Consider the following 18226-nt stretch of genomic DNA (forward strand, 5'->3'; position numbering starts at 1 on the left):
ATAATAGACAGGATTAAACGTCCATCTAGCCTTTCCGAAAAGCAAGTTAGTTTACTGAAATGGAGTAAATAACTATTGGTATACAAAGGATATATATGAGTCCAGGTGACATCAAATTGGACATCTGGTCATTTTTTTAAACTGAAAGCAGACATTGTTTTTGAATAAACAGAGATATGACTTTTGTCATGTTTTCTGAAATTATCACTGTTCGCTGTCAGAAACCGGATGAAAAATCCAATTACTGTCAGCGCATGGCAGGCAGCTACCTATGCCAGGACTTCTCTGTGATATAAAAACTGGGCATAGATGTTGTAGCATCTTTCTGTGACTTGGCTACAGCCATAGTACTTGTATGTCTAAACTATTGGCTGCTCTTTTGTTTTGTGTTTTTTTTTTTTTTTTTTTTTGTTTTTTTATCTTTTAGCTTTGTGCTGGTTTGGAAAAGAAATAAGTCATAAGCTCCTTACATAGATCAGTATGTGGCCACAACATTGAGCGCCTCTTCAAGTTGCTTTCTTCTATTTATAAATGAACCAAACGAGGGACCCTTTTGCCACACCAATTTATCTTTTTCCAAACTATTTTCCAAATTATAATGAAGGCATTATCACAAGTCAATGGGCTTGCTGTGTTGTGTGGTACCTACAATTTTCCTGTGATACCGCACACTATCTCAAAATCTAAATCACTTTTTACTTCCCCAGTGCAATAGTGGTTTATTTAGACTAATATTATGTATGATTCATTGCTGGTTGTTTTGTGATTTTTGGCATGCTAGTGATGTACACCATGCTTTTTCACAACTTTGCCAAGATGCTGGTTTGATCCATTAAAGCACATTGTGGTGTTTCTCAAGATATAATATTGGTCTTGAGAAACAACACACATTATTTTGATGAGCAGACCTTTATTCTGACAAGTGTTTAACAAGCCAATTTCCTGTTAGTCCCCTCATGGAAGTAAGCTAGCCTTTCTGCTTTGTGCAATATCCACACTGTGACTGCTACAAAAGCAGCGTTGTATGTTTCATCGTTGAATAGTTTAATGTCATTGTAATTTAAAAAAAATAGTAAGTTACATGTGTTTGCAATAGAAAGAGTTTATGTAGTGAACATGAAAAGTTTTTACGTTTTGATAGTTAGAATTTTCACTCTGTGTGAAATGATGTGACGAGCTACAGTGAGGAGAAGAGATTGATGCTTTCCATGGCTCTTTTTCATTTCTGCAAACAATTGTTTAGCTGGTTGTAAAACTGCAGTTCCTATACTGCACACACACTTCTGTCACCACCTCCCATTTCATCTCAGAGGATTTTACCATACCATGCCATTCTTATTTCTAGAGCACTTTATAAAATACCAATAAAATGGTAAAATAAACAAGTTTTCAGTTTTGCTTTGTTATATTTTGTTATAACATCTGTTGTTCCCATTTCAACTAATCACCTTAAAGTGGAACTATTATGTGCATTTCAGGCTAATTTATTTTTATTTCTGAGACCAGAAGGGCTGGGATTGATCGAGTTGCTGTCACAAATCGCTGTATTTACTTCAGACCGACCCTCTCCGTAGGCTGTCAGATTAGCCTGCGGGCAAAACGAGTGGAATGAGACTCTTCTGTATTAAGCCCCGCCTCCCGCCACTGCACTACATCGGGAGCGACTGCTTTCGCCGTCATTGTAACATCTCATAAACAGAAGGATTAGGCTCATATAAACTCAATAAAAAAAACAAAATACAATGTCAACACATAGCGTACAGCTCTACATGTTGGAACCTGAATCAGACCCTGAAAACAAAGTGGAAAACAGCAACCCACAGCAACGAATGCAGCAGGATGTCTCTCTTTGGTAAACTCACCAGCCATTGTTGGAAATAACTTTATCCCACGTTTTCCACCCACCTGATGTATTTGTACATGCCCTTGTTAACCAGTAGAAGGTAACCAATCACCGAACCTTATCCCCCGGGACGTCACAAGGAATTCCAAGAAGAAAAAACTCTTAAACGACGCGTTTTTCGTCGCCATGGAAACCCAATGGAGAGAGTGCTGGAACTCAAACTCAAACATGCGTTTAGGTGATTAAAAAACAGTGCCGTTCACATGTCTGATGAGGAGTCAACACTGTAACACTGTAGAAAGCTCAGAAAACTCCAAATACCATAATAGCACCCCTTTAAGCACAGCAGAGAGGAAGGGGCAGGCGTCTGCAAGCTATATTTAATCATATTTCAAGTTTAGCCTAAATAAGGTTAAAAAAAAAAAAAACATAAAAAATCAACGATAATTATGATGCGTCTATAAGATGATACTAGTGATGTTTATAATTTACAGATTTACAGCATTTCTAAAATTAATAAGCCTGTATTTTTTAGAGAACAAAGAAACATTACTGGAAGTTTCGTCTCTGGATTGTAGCGTTTATGCAGGTAATCTTATTGCCTGTCCCAGTCAGAATTTTTAATGTGTTTTTGGCATTGATATAATAGCATCACAATATTTCATAAAAGAACAAAGTCCAACATTTAGACTGTCAGTTATTAAAGTATCGACACGCCCATCCCCGAATAAAATATCAGTCCCAGTAAAAACCACCGGGTAAGGAAATGCACAACATTTAAAATAATATGAATGTGGCACGAACTATGCGTTCCATTTCTCTTCAGCTTTGTATTTTGGGAAATTACAGTGTCCATTGGTCGTGGAGCAAAAATGAGACTGTAGCTGTGACCTTGCTCACTGACCTAGAGACAAAGGACGTGATTTACAGATAACAACCATGATCACACCCACCCACACCCACACACAACCGTTCTTTCTGTCAGATTAACCATGAAGTCAATATTCACCAGTGCATGTCACTGTGTCTGGGGAGGGGAGAAAAGGTTAATGAAAGGGTAAAAGGGTAAAACCTCCCTCCCCCATGCATGGCTTTTGCCCATTTAAACTGGAGTGGAAAACAGGCAACACACCACAGACAGCCAAACGGGGACAATAATTGACATACAGAAGCTATATGTGGATTTTCCCTGCTCTCTTTTAAACATTTGATGATGCAAATGTAAACTTGCTTATTAATGTTTTATAAAGAAAACACTGATCTGATTTTACTATTTTTCCTTGTATACCCTTCCCTTCTCTCATAATAATAATAATAGTCTATAAGATTATCTACTTCTGAGTGTGGCCATTAACTGTTAATCCTGAAAGTGAATCAGAAGACAAATGCAATGTAAGCGCTGGAATAGCTGACTGTTTATCTGGTTAGGATTTTTGGTCATTTCAATGAAATATAAAAAAAAAGAAAGGCCTCTGCATGTTCCTCCAAATCATAGAAACCACAAAGAAAATCATAGAACCGCATGGAGTTCCCACAAGAAACCATCAAAATCGGGTTGTGTCCGAGATGATTCACTGGGATGGATTTTAAATATCAAAATAAAAAAATAAGCCCATACAGACCATTTACTACTTTAAACCTTTTGTTATTTCATTTTTAAAAATGAGGCTTTGTTAAGCTCTCACACAGCAGCAGCACCCAACAGCTGGGACAAGGTTTCCACTGACTGATCCCACCCTGGATTACTGTCAGATAATAATGCTTATTAATGAAAATTATGGACAAAAACAACTGCAAGATGTTGTAGAATCTTAATTAGAAAACAGCCTGAGCTGTTCATAATAGCACTTAAAATGGCCATTCAACTTTAGATCTGTTCATTTAAATTACAAAATGTTGCTTTTGGGGTAACTTTTGTTATACAATTAACATGTCATTAAATATTAGACTGTAAAGATATATAGATGGATACAGAGATAGGATTTCCTTTTGTTTTTTGACATCACTGAAAGTTTTAGCACAGAAGTAAAAGCGGACTCCAGTTAGATGCTCTGATGGCTTTAATCCTCCGTAAACTGCATCCTGCTTCTCTTCCCTAAAGAGAAACTAGAAGCAGTAAACCACTTTTATGCTCCATAGACCATTCAGAAAGTCTTGAATTTGTCAACTTTACTCGGTTTAATCTCGGAGAACTCAAATTAGGAAAAGAAGACGTATTGTTGTCAAATTTTTGCTGAAAATTTGCTACATTAAAGAAAACCAATCCTTTCTAAGTCTTGAGGAGCAGTTTTAGAGAAAGGAATTAATTTAATCCAAATGTATCAAATACCTTTTAAGCAAAGCATAATGCTGCAAAGCTGGCAGGCTGTCACCAGGGTTTCTGCTACAGTGTTTGATTTGACTCTCTACAGCCCGTTCTACACACCTATGGGTGGGGGGGGTTTTTTGTTGTTGTTGTTTTTTTTGTTTTTTTGTTTTTTACTTCAGCTCAGCAGTGCTGCTGGGATCAAACTGTATAAATGATTCAGACTTTTCTATAGCTCTTAGCCCACACTATGCCTCTGATTCCCTCTGCATTCCTAAACACAAAATAGCTCCATAAAAATAAAAAACACACTCCCAGGCACTCATGAGGTTACACCAACCAGAATAACTGCATTCACTATTTAGGAGTTATCAAATATGTTTGAAGGCCAGAAATGCTCTAAAACGGAAGTGGGACTACATGTAGTTTGAACTTGATTGCTGTATTTGCTTTTATTCAGGGTCCCTACTGCCGTGAGCCCATCATCCAGTCAGGATGAGAAAACTAAAGCTCGACAACTTGCCATGACTTGCTGCTGTATTATTAGATACAGACTCAGGGCAGTGAGGTTTTTAATCTGAACTCTGAAAACTGTCTATCACTCAGAAAGACAAAACCCATTATGTGCATGTCCATACTCTCATGAAGGAAACTCATTTTCCCATCAGACCAGTTGGACTCTTGGTATCACCATTTCATTCTGCATGACAGTTGATAAAATGTCCAGCCAGGGAACTTAGGCTATGATGAGTGTTTTCAGTAGACAGAGATACTTTTTTGTATGTAGTTTTTTATTGATGGATGCACATTATACCTCCCTTTTTTTAATAAAGAAAAGATGAGTTAATAAAAAACTGTAAACCAGGAATGTGATACAACTGGAGAAGGACCTTGAAATGTTGGTGAAAAAGTAAAAGCTCTGTTCTGTCCTTGTGATACCTTTGGATTGTAGGTCTGGGTGTTTTGCAATGGTATTTGTGTGTGCTACTAAAATAGAATAAGGAAGCATGAGAACCAAACACTGATGGAGTGCTGGGTGAAGAAAAAGCAGAAATCAATGTGTCCTCCTACCTTCTCTATTATTGACCTCAAAAGACTGTTTATCATGAGTTGTCAGGAGGGAAAAATATATATATATTTTTTTCTTATTTGAATTAAATCAAATTACCTGAGAACTCATTACTCTACAAGTCATTTGAGACCAAACCACTGAAATAATCAACAGTTTCTTCATTTTCAGTTTGAACTTCAAGCAGGTACCTAAAGATTTAAAATATTGCTCCATGTTTTATGTCCTTTTCAAGGATGTTCAGGTCAAAAAGGAACTTGTGCCTTTTTTCCATACAGCTAATACAGAAAAAGGATTTGAGTTATTTTTCTATGCTATCTAAGTAGCTGACAAACTCTGTTACACAAAAAGAATACAAGGAATACTCATATTTTGACTGAATATGTTTTCTATGATGATGTGTGTCATACAGCAATGCAGTGGTCTGTATCCAAAGCCTGACCAACTACAGGAACTTGAAGCATAAAATAAAACAGTCAAAGGATGGCCTAAGTAACATCTGCTTGCCTTGTGGTGGCTTGATGGATCTGCATGTGTTTAAGCTGAACTGAGAAAGAAAGGGCTCTTTAGTACATTATTCAATGCAATTGTAAAAGATATACTGTATATATTTAAAATGTCAAAGATCTGACAAATTTGGGCTTAACAAAGTTGTGATATGTCATTTGCTCAAAGTTACGTGGTGACAAAAGGTCATTTTCACTGCTATCCTACAGCTCAGGGGTAGGCAACTCCAGTCCTGGAGTGCCACAGGCCTGCAAATGTTAAGACTTTCCCTGCTGCAACACACCTGGCACACATCAGACCTAGTTAGCAGACTTCTTCAGAGCTTGACATCAACGCTCTACAAGTCTGCAAATTAGCCATTGATTGGAATCAGGTGTGTTGCAGGTGAGTCACCTACCCTTGCTCTAGCTTTTATATAATAGATATACTGCTTAAATTTGCTGATACGGGAGCCTTGACATACAGTAGAGGTGATGTTAAATTATTGCTCATCTTGGACAAAGATATGTTGGTTTTTTGACTGTCTATCAAATTTAAGTCATTATATTTTTGGTATTATTTGTTAGAGGAGTTTTCCTCTTCCTTTGTAATGTCTGTTTTACATCTGCTTGATTTCTCCTTAACTTCTGTTTTCCTCATAAGGTGCCTTTGTTGAGTCTTTAAATTATTGTCGCCACATTTCCAGTTCTGTTTAGTTTCACTGTAAGAAGACTATTTAATTTACTGTTTTTGGAATGAGCATTTTACATCCTTAACATTATGAGCAAAAGGCATTGAGCTGAACAGACTTGGTTTTATCTGAAGTAAATCAGTCGAAACTCTGTTCACATAAAATCATGTTTGCTTTTCATTTCATTGAAGAGTAAGAGTCCACAAGCTATTTGCCTTTTTGAGCATGTTCAAATGTTTATTTAGTTTTCTGATGGCTGCAAGAATGTTTAATTAATCCAGCAATTTCTAAAACGGAGCATTTTGTGAATGCCATGTTACAAATGCATCCAAGGAAGATCTTTCAGTTTTGCAGATTTTGCTCTCTGTGATTAATTCAAGACTGGAAGAAAAAAAAACACTGCATTTATAAGTGATTCTTAAATTGCTATAATAAAAGAAAGGGGAGTGTAAGCATGTCTGAGCATTTGTTTTCCAGATAGCTGTGTTTTAGTGTTTGATTCCTATAAAGTCCTACTTAATAAAATATGTAACAATATGTCATGTGGTTATGAAGCTAAATGCAAGAGGAACTGAGGAATAATCCCTGTTGTAGTCAAAGTGAGAGCACATTTTGATTTGAAGCATTTTTTTTCTTTGAGTGCATATAGAGATTAAAAAGAGTGAATTTGTCTCCATAACACACTGAAGGAAAATTAAACCTACATTTTTTTTTTATTATTTTACCCTTCGAAAAGAATTCTTAAAAAAAAAAAAAAAAAAAAAAAAAAAAAAAGTCTTTACTAAAAAGCCTTGGTGCCGCCTTCGGTGTGGTGTCTTGTCGCCACCTAGTGGACATTAAGCATTATGGCGCTGACAAATTTAGAATTTTTAAATAGTCTTTTTATTTTCAGGTATCATTGTTTGTTTCTTTGTGTTTTATATATTTAATGCATTTGAGTATATGTTTTTTTAAGCACAAAAGCAAGAAATCAGAGTTTTACTAGAACTGTTTTCCTTTTTAAATGTTTTACAAAAACAGCTGTTACATCACAACTACTTGACTTATTGTGTTTCTCACAAGTTGAGTTTTGTCTACTGCTTTAAAAGCTTCAGCAAAAATTGTTTAGCAGATATAAAACTGCTAAGGCTGTTCTTTCAGCAGTGATACATCTCTTAAGAAAAAAATGCGTATAAAAGACAAAAGTAACATATTTATACAGCTATATAGTATTGTTTTTCTCAATATATCGTATGTTTATTATTTTATGTTTTTATATTGTGAAGCACTTTGTGACTTGGAGTCTGTGAAAAGCACTATACAAATAGTTTGCTTATTTGCTTAGAAAAGTTGGGCCTCTGGAGAAAGACACACTGAGTTAATTAAGCAATCATTATACATATGCATACATGAGATTATGAGATTATCTTAAGAAAATACTAAATAAACAGAAAAAAAAGACTTTGTGGAAGTAACTGCATGTTTGCCTAAAAATTTCAGTTTGTATTTGGAAATAAAATCGCCACAAGATTTCACCACATGAAAAAACAAAAAAAACAAACAAAAAAAAAATGCCTGAAAAAATCAAATTTGGTCATGTGTAGAAAGAAACTGACATATATGTAAGAGATTTGCATTGCAGCAAGCATTTTTTTAAGTGACAAAGAAAAAATGTCTCTGTCTTCTACAAAAGCTGTTGGGACTGATAAGACAAGATGTTGTAATTACAGGTTGAAATAATTTTAAATGTTTTTTTTTCTTTTGCCTGTTTGAGTAAATCTGTTCATTAAAACCAACTATGCACCATGACATGAAATACAAATCTCAAAGTTTGAAGGCTTGCATTGTTATAGACTGATAAGAATATGCTATGAATGAATTTGTGATTTACAATGAAGTAGTTTCCTGACATTAAGAGAGTAAAGACACTTGTACGTGCCAACACTTTCAATAGTGTTTTTTGTCGCCATCTAGTGGAGGAATTCTCATAAGATAAATATACAGAAAAGAAAATGTTCAATCCAGTAAAAGTAAAATATTTTCTTTTTCAACATATTTTTACTTTTTATTTGGATCTGGTTTAGGAAATAAAAATAATTCTGTCATCTGTTATGTTTGGTCATATTTCAGACAATGTCAGAAATAGTTTGACAGTTTCCTTCTCACATGACTGTGCAAAAGGAAACTAAAACTAGACAAAGAACAGAGCACATATTGCAACATCATGCTTGAAAAGGAGCTGGAAGATTACATTTTTTTCAGTAAATAATCAGTCATCAGGGTAAATTCACCTACAAAGTGTGCACCATAATCAACTGTCTTCTGTAACAAAGCTAGTTGGTTTACTATGGGTCAAAGAACTAAGACCATGATAGGCCTTTACACAACATTAACCACATGGTCTAAAGCTTTTCTCTTAGAGATTTTTAAGGGCAAACTTTTCCATGAGGAGAAGATAATCCCTGTCTAAGGAGTTTAATCTTGTAATTGGCTTTTGTGACCCTGACTTCAACATAATTAAGGACTGCCAACAAAACATTGTACTGAATCTGACCTAATTATCCTAAACAAGAGTTGTCAGATCTTTTGTTTAAAGTTGCAGAATAGCCAAAGTGTTAAAGAGAAATTAAATCTGCCTGGATCCTTCCTGCATCAGTTCAACACTTACCAGAAAATTAGAGATATATATTCTTTATATCTAAAATTCATTGTTAATTTAGATCAGTTGTACAGTCATGTCACAGGTTTGCAAAATACACACTAAAGATTTGTACAAGTGCATTTAGAATTATGGCAGTAGTCATGTTTTCACATCTTTTTCCAAAAATAGCACTGAGAATTTGTAGAAAAAATGGGAAAAAGTGAAGCTGTAAATACCACTGTTTTACTTTAAGAATTAAATGAATATATAGCTAACGCGGCCATAAAAATGTGATTACCTGATGTGTTTGCTGTTACTTTTTTAACAGTAACTTCAAATCATGAATAGAATATCCCATTACACCTTTTACAAATCCTCTTAGAGAGTAAAGCAGCCTCTAACTTAGTGACAGCACTTGATAATATAGATCCACCCACAAAGACTGGTATTGCACTTCGATATAAGTTGTTTATATTGCTTATTGCTGCGGTTTCTGATATATCTGGTGCGGCTTTTTATCCCAAAAAAATATCGTACAATTAAACAGACTATGAATGCGATAAAAATTGTATTGGCATCATCATATATACACTGCTCAAAAAAACTAAGGGAACACTAAAGTAACACGTAGATCTGAATGAATGAAATATTTTTATTAAATACTTAGTTCTTTCCATAATTTAATGTGCTGACAACAAAATCACACAAAAATTATCAATGAAAATCAAATGTATCAACCCATGGAGGTCTGGATTTGGAGTTATACTCAAAATGAAAGTGGAAAAACACACCACAGGCTGATCCAACTTTGATGTAATGTCCTTTAAACAAGTCAAAATGAGGCTCAGTAGTGTGTGTGGCCTCCACGTGCCTGTATGACCTCCCTACAACGCCTGGGCATGCTCCTGATGAGGCGGCGGATGTTCTCCTGAGGGATCTCCTCCCAGACCTGGACTAAAGCATCCAGCAACTCCTGGACAGTCTGTGGTGAAACTTGGCGTTGCAAGACATGATGTCCCAGATGTGCTCAATTGGATCCAGGTCTGGGGAACGGGCGGGCCAGTCCATAACATCAATGCTTTTGTGTTGCAGGAGCTGCTCTCCACTCCAGCCGAATGAGGTCTAGCACTGTCTTTAGAACCCAGGGCCAACCGCACCAGCATATGGTCCCACAAGGGGTCTGAGGATCTCATCTCGGTACCTAATGGCAGTCAGGCTACCTCTGGCGAGCACATGGAGGGCTGTGCGGCCCTCCAAAGAAATGCCACCCCACACCATTACTGACCCACTGCCAAACTGGTCATACTGGAGGATGATGCAGGCAGCAGAACGTTCTCCACGGCGTCTCCAGACTCTGTCATGTCTGTCACATGTGCTCAGTGTGAACCTGCTTTCATCTGTGAAGAGCTCAGGGCACCAGTGGTGAATTTGCCAATCTTGGTGTTCTCTGGCAAATGCCAAACGTCCTGCACGGTGTTGGGCTGTAAGCACAACCCCCACCTGTGGACATCAGGCCCTCATACCACCCTCATGGAGTCTGTTTCTGACTGTTTGAGCAGACACATGCACATTTGTGGCCTGCTGGAGCTCATTTTGCAGGGCTCTGGCAGTGCTCCTCCTGTTCCTCCTTGCACAAAGAAGGAGGTAGCGGTCCTGCTGGGTTGCTGCCCTCCCACAGCCTCCTCCACGTCTCCTGATGTACTGGCCTGTCTCCTGGTAGCGCCTCCATGCTCTGGACACTACGCTGACAGACACAGCACACCTCCTTTCCACAGCTTGCATTGATGTGCCATCCTGGATGAGCTGCACTACCTGAGCCACTTGTGTGGGTTGTAGACTCCGTCTCATGCCACCACTAGACTGAAAGCACCGCCAACATTCAAAAGTGACCAAAGCATCAGCCAGAAAGCATCGGAACTGAGAAGTGATCTGTGATCACCACCTGCAGAACCACTCCTTTATTGGGTGTGTCTTGCCAGTTGCCGATAATTTACACCTGTTGTCTATTCCATTTGTACAACAGCATGTGAAAATGTCAATAAGTGTTGCTGTTCGATTTCAAAGAAGTGTGGTTGACTTGGAGTTACATTGTGTTGTTCAAGTGTTTTATTTTTTTTTGAGCAGTGTACATTCACTTCCATTCAACTCAAGATAATGCAGTTTTTACCGTGTGCAATAATCACAGACGGTAGCATGAAATGCATCACAAATGGTGTACAGAAAGGTTCAGAAATATTTTCAGTCCAGACAAGAAAGTTACCCTTAAAATGTCAATATTTTATCTACTACTTTATCTACTACTTTCTACATTCTAGATTTAGTAAATGAAAAAAATCAGTTTTGCTGGAACACCATCCATTAGACACATTAACCTAAAATCAGCCTGCTCTAGAATTACATGAAAAAAGGAGAATACTTGAACTGGTCCATGATCACCTGTCATTCATATCTACAGATTTTTATCTGGATGGGATGGGGATCATTTATTGGGGGAGGGGGGTAAATCACAAGTTTGATCCCGATACAATATTATATGGATTTAATGTATAGCGAGTTTGGCCATATCTCAAATTCAGTCACAATCAGATTTCTATTCCTTTTAGGATTCACCTTTTGATATGAAATGATAAAACAGGTAATTGAACACAGTCTTTCCTGTTCATATCAAAATCACAAAAATAACTGGAATATCATTTGACATTTTTATTCCTGAGCTCCTGTCACTTTAAATTGAATCTGTTCTCATAACAAACACAGACAGGCTCATTGACCATTCAGTATCAGTTACGCACAATGCCTCTAGTCTAAGCACTTTCCAGTCAGTCTTTCCAATAATATCATCTTGTGTTTCTTTACAGAATCAGCCACTGTGCACATTCAAAACAAGTGTGTTGACATCCAGTTGCTAGCATGTGATGATGTGCCAAGCTAAATGCAGCAATGTGCCAGGACAGGAATACGGTAGAATTTCTCAGCCTTGGGGTGCTACTGTGCAACTAACTCCAGTATAGGTATAATATATATCTCTGCTACAAAAATGAGTCAGAAGAGTCAGAAGTACAGAGTTTTGAAGTCAGAAACATATATACTACTATTTTAAGCCAAAACCTATGATCTAGACTGATCTGGCAGCCGCTCTGTCTGTATGAAAGTGCCATTTAATGGCACTTTCAATGCTGTGGTGGTAAATTCTAAATATCTTGTAACTGATATTTGATATAAAACACATATTACATGTAATTACCAAAAGTTGGACAAGAAATAACTTCAAACTTGTTTGATATTTGACATAGTTTTGTCTCTAGTCTTCCAGGACACCACTTTCCAAATTAGTACCTTAGAGTCAGCAGCGAGCCCGTCTTTCCTAATGTCCATTACTGTTAACTTCAATAAACCTTACCCGTTGCACCACTTAAGTTTGACAGCAACATTTATACATAGAATTTAGTGTATGATTGATAACTGTTTACAGAAATTCCCCATGTAGTTATTATTGGGAATAAGAGAGTGCTTCTGCAATCATTATGTCTGGGGGCTCAATGGTCAATTTATTATAAGCTTTTATTTGAAGCAGTTTTTTTTCCTTTTTTTTAAAATTTTAGTTTAAACTTGGTTAATTCGTTAAACTAACTTATTACCACGTTAACATCTCATTTTTTTCCTCTGTTATCTATTTGGACAGTCTTCACCCCTGATGAGCATACTCTGCTTGCAGCAAATAGTGTCAAACACATACAGGTTTAATAATAAACCACAGGCGTAATAATAAACCACAGGTGTAATATCTACTAGTGTGACACTGAAGCAGTTTAGCAGCTAAATAAGTAGTGTAAGCCTGCTTCTTTATGTTCGGGTCAGAGCTTTCAGTTAAGTACATCTTCTCTACCCATGAGTGCTTGCAGCTGAAAGTGATTGATAGATGCAGATAAAACCTGTAGGTGCTTAACATTTCACCCTTTCTGTAATATCTAGGGCAATACTTCACTTTATAATGTAGAAAGCAAATATTTTCCACAAAGAGCAAGGAGGAAATTTACATATTCCGCTTATCTTTTAATTTCAAAACCAAAAGATGATTAAGCTCAAGCTCAAATGAAACTAAAAGTCTAGCAGTGTGCTTGCTGGTTTGCATAGTTGTTGTTGTGCATCTTTCAGGTTTAAATGTGAGACAAATGAGCAACCATTAAATGTTTATTAAATGTTTAAGTTGTTGTTGGCTACCATGAGGGATTCTTTCACCACCGAAGGATTTGTTTTCGCAGCTTACCCAGAGCAATTTAATTAAAAGGGATTTATATAACAATTCCTGATTAGCATGCCCTTGACTACTTTAGCCTCTTAGCTTCTTTTTCAAGAAAAGCAACACTGACACTGATTAGGGACAGCAAAAGACTTGGCATTAGCTGTCAACAGAAAGCACTGATTCATGAACACAAAGAAATGTCTCAGAATTAGTTAGAAAAAATAAATTCGGTAATATGTCATTAAATTCAGAGGGAGTAACAAGCTAACATTTACACTGCTGAGGTACTAAACTCAGTAACATTTAGCTTTCCTATCACAGAGTGATCGAGCTTTCTGGGTTGGTTTTAAGGTGTTGGATGAGGTTGGAGATTCTGGATCAAGCATTCCTCTATTTACATGTCATAGATTTTTTTTTTTTTTTTTTGCTTTCTTATTGTTTGGCTGTCAAACCTTGGACGAGCTGGCTTGAACTTTGAATTTCGCATCGGGGATAAATAAAGTATCTTTGATTGATTGATTTGTTACCCAAACGTTGGAATTATCTATGAAGCAGGCTTTACTTCCAGTACTGCCCGACACATTCACGTCTGCGTTTCTGTGACATTTCATCAGCATTTTGTAAATTTACATTTACAGCTAGTTTTGTGCATAACTATACTAAATACAATACTAAGGCATTTATACATACATAGTCCCCTTCAAGAAGTATAAGATTTCTGAACAATGAAAAATAAAAAATAAAAAAATCTTCATAAGCCCTCTTTTCCTATTAAGACCTCATGTGCACATGTATTTATATTCATATTTTGTCATATTAAATATGATTGAAGGGAGCACCTAGTGGTTGCAGAAGTGAGTTTCCTCTGAAGAACCCAGGTTTACATCTAGCGTGCCAGCAGAGGGGAACCGCTGCAGGCCCTTGAGCAAGGCCCCTAACCTCCCAGCTTCATGAGCACAGCAACCTGGCATCCCGCTGCTTCCTGTAGAGATGGGAAAAGAGAGGAAGAAAATTTCCCAATTGAAATTAATAAAATTTATAATTACTGGAAAAATTATAATTTGTCAAATATTCTCTCGTCCCGAGACAATGTGTCAGAAAATGCCTATTATGTTTGAACTGAAATCTAATAATTTTTTTTTTTAATCACTGATTAGTCAGTGTCATTAAAGTTTATATATACTGAGAATGGGGCTTAAAAAGCTTTGCTTTCCAAGGTCAACACTGAGTTGGAAAAGGACTGAAATAGACAAAGAAACCAACTGTATTTTGTCGGTTTCAATTATGCTGACTTCATCTTTTAGAAAATCTAAAGACTAATGAGCCTTTTCACAGGACATTTTCACAGGAGAATGAAATATAAAGAAAGTATGAAATATAAGTATAAAGAAAGAAGTGAAAAATCTTTAAAAAAAAACAAAAAACATCCAGTATCCAAAGTAAGTATTTAGTATTTATATAAAGCTTCACTGCGCTTGTGTATAAGGAACTTTGTGACATTTCCACATCTTAAATTGATCACTTAACTTTATTTCCTGTCCATTTTAAAGTCATAATTCTCTACTATAGATCAACAGGACCACAACAGGTTGGTGTTCCAGTCATTTTGAATAACTGTCAGTCATTTTATGGATTTAGATTTTAGATTTCTATTGGATTTATTCTTCATAATACATCAAATTACCCCATATCACACACACATTTATTCTTTATTTACACACTCATATAATCAATTGTTCTCACAGAAGAATGGCAGGATAACAATGACAGCAACTGGGATGCTCATGCCATTATTCTTAGTTTGGCCTCAACCCACATTTAGCTACAAACCTGAGCAACCCACTGAGAGGAAACCCTACCTGCATAATACCACAGTAATCCTGAGGCTCCAGTAATCACTTGGCTCATGCACAAATGGGAGGATTCCAGTGGGGATTCCAATGGATTATATAAAAAAAAAAACACCTAAGAGTAAGAGATGCCTATTTCAAGTTGGGTAACTCTACCGTGGAGATTACTGGCTGACAGACTATGGACTGCTGTGTTAGTCATGGGCCAGACACAGCAAACAGAAAGCAGAGAGGAAATAGACGTTAAAGCCCTTCAGGATATGTATAAAAAATTTGTCATGGAGTGCCCAAGTGGAGTACTTTTTCTGCACGAGTTCAAGCGTTTCTTTGGAGTGGACCCAACAGGAGAAGCATCGGACTACGCGGAGAGCATGTTTCGAGCTTTTGACAAGAATGGGGTGAGAAAGAAAACAAATCCCAACAAAACTGATCCTATTTTATGTATCTTTCTTCTTTTTTCCTTACCTTAAAAGTTTTTACTGTATTTTTAGAAGGTAACAGGGACAGAGGTCATCTGAACAAGACAAATCAAGAGAATGAAGAAAGACAAAAACTTAAAAAAAAATAATCATAAAATGATAGGAAAGAACTAAAAGTTAGTTAAAATCTTGTGATTAATATTCATTTTGTTTCTTGTGATTTTTTTTTTTTTTTTTTTTTTTTTTTAGGACAACACTATTGATTTCCTTGAGTTTGTGGCAGCACTGAATCTTGTTTTCCGGGGGGATCTGGAGCACAAACTGCGCTGGTCATTCAAGGTGTATGACAAAGACGGCAATGGCTTTGTGGACAGGAATGAGTTGAGATCAATAATTGATGTAAGTCCAATGAGTCAGTTTAAGCATAATTCCATATGCTGTTGCAAATAACTAAATAAACTTGCAGTGAATGATAAATTTTATTTAATTTTATTAAATTTAATTTTATTCCCCTGCTGACAGAATCTAAATATTAGCTGCAAACATAAGAAGCAAATGATGCAACTCTGTGTTGTTCTATTCATGACATATTCTGCTGGACAGGCTTTAAGTTTTGATATGCCCCTCCTGTTTTTGTGCCCCCATAGTGTAACAATCAGTCCTAAATGTGAAAAAAAAAATACTTGAATTGATTTTTTAACAGTACTCATTTTGTCATGAACAAACATGTCTAATTTTACTATAAACACCCAGTACTTTTTCCTATAATCTGTTCAAAGTGCAGCGATAAGATGAGTCAAGTCGTGGTAGATAAAGATGTTCCCTCTAGTTAAATGACTATGATATTTCTGCCTTATGGTAAGATTAAGAAAAACCTTTGCTTGTCTTCATGAGCATTTTTTTAAGCTGAAGAGTGGGAAATTAAACATCTTGATGTTTTATTGTTTTACTCTTTTTTTTTTTTTTTTTTTTTTTTTTTGCCTTTAAACAAAATGTTAACGGATAGTCAAAGAAATGTTACTATAAATAATGATAATTTTGCAAATGCGTACTGTAACTAATTGTAGTGTAAAAGGTGTCCACCAGGAGGCAGCAGGGAACCCTTACCATAAAATAATGCAGTACCTCTGACTCATTATCTATCAATTGCAAAAAAGTGTACATTAAATGATTTGCACTGTAAATATTTAAATCTATATTGGTTCTTCCCCTTTATCATAAAGTGTCATATTGTATTTTGAAATTAACAGTCAAAGTTGAAATAATATTGAAGCACAAATGCTAATAATGTAACGGCATTCTCTGTAAATTCAAGTTCTGGGTATTTATTTTTTATATTCTACAGTGGCTTGAAAAAAAAAAAAGTCAATTACCTTAACCATTTAATGCCTGAAATATCATCTTTTTTTTTTCTTTTTCTTTTTTTCTTAGAGCATTTATCGAATTAAGAAATGCTCAAAGACTGAAGTGAATGAACCACAGCTTTCAATTGATGAAGTTGTGGATCGGATATTGAGTGCTGTTGACTCTGATGGAGATGGTAAGTACTTAGTTTTGGTATGTGATATCAGCATTACCAAAGAAGCACTATAAAAAGACAACTCATGATTGTATCAACAGCAGAAGTGATCAATTCTGGTTTTCCTGTTGGTTGTTTTTTTTTTTCTTTCTCTTGCCATCACAGGTCATATAAGTATGGAAGAGTTTATTAAAGGTGCTCAACAGGACCCATGGGTGCTCAGCATGCTGAGGTTGGACATGAACCCTGCAGGATGGGTTCTGGAGCACAGGAGAAAAAGTGCACACTTCTGAACTTAAAGCACCTTGGCCTCATTAATCCCATCAAAGAAATATCAATTGTGGCTACAACCAAACAGACCTAAATATACATTTAGTGTGAATCATACCTCTGAAGCACATTATTATTGTTGTTATGAAAGCATGCAGTATATTCACAGAAGTTGTCTTTAAGGCTGCTATTTGGTTTCTGGTACTATGTGGACATAACATCAAAATGATAATGAGCAAAACGAAAACATATAGTGGCTTCTTTTTTCTGATTGTTTTATTTATGTAATTGTTTTTGAGTGATACAATTTTCCAAATAATAGCTACATTTGATTATAATGTTATGATTATAAATCAAGAAACTGTTGTGAGAGTTTTAAAGTGGTTCATTTACTGTACATTTTGCTTGCTAATGCAACTCGGCAGCCTTTTTTCCTCATTAAGTGTCAATGTGTGAATAATGAATAATTATATTGCTTTTTGTATTTTTCTTGTGATTTTTATACCATTTGCCTTTTATCGGTTTTTATTTTTTTCTGTTATGTAATTTAATCAGTATTCATTGATGTCATTACTATGCAAACAGCATAAACGTGTAATAAAGAAATCTCCGATGAACTTTCCATTGATGAGCAGAATTTAATTTAAATTTAAACTTTTAAAAAAATTCATGTTATTATATCTGTTCTCAAGTTATTAAAATTGATGCTGAAGAATTGCTGAGGTTCAGTCTTTATGCTGTCGTGAATTCAGAAAATTATTTTGAGGTGTCTTAGGAAGCGAGGTAAGTTCCTGAACTGATAATAGCTGCAGCCTTACCCTCTTTTTGCCTGCAGGCATGTTGCTTTTTATACTGTTTGCGGACATTGCTGACACGTGGAGTCATGCAGCTACAACATACACTCAATGTGT

General features: G+C 36.0%; 1 protein-coding gene across 1 annotated transcript; it reads left to right on the forward strand.

The window, feature by feature from the left end:
* Positions 1-15307: 15307 nt before the first annotated feature.
* LOC306764916 (guanylyl cyclase-activating protein 2-like) lies at positions 15308-17338 on the forward strand (the record flags this gene model as incomplete). The annotated part of the gene is made up of 4 exons (XM_079252214.1): positions 15308-15505; positions 15776-15925; positions 16958-17066; positions 17211-17338. The coding sequence occupies 4 exons, from the start codon at positions 15308-15310 to the stop codon at positions 17336-17338; spliced, it is 585 nt and encodes a 194-aa protein (XP_079108340.1).
* Positions 17339-18226: the final 888 nt, after the last annotated feature.

This window comes from Telmatherina bonti (assembly GCF_933228915.1).
Source record: "Telmatherina bonti genome assembly, chromosome: 1".
Classification (NCBI taxonomy): domain Eukaryota; kingdom Metazoa; phylum Chordata; class Actinopteri; order Atheriniformes; family Telmatherinidae; genus Telmatherina; species Telmatherina bonti.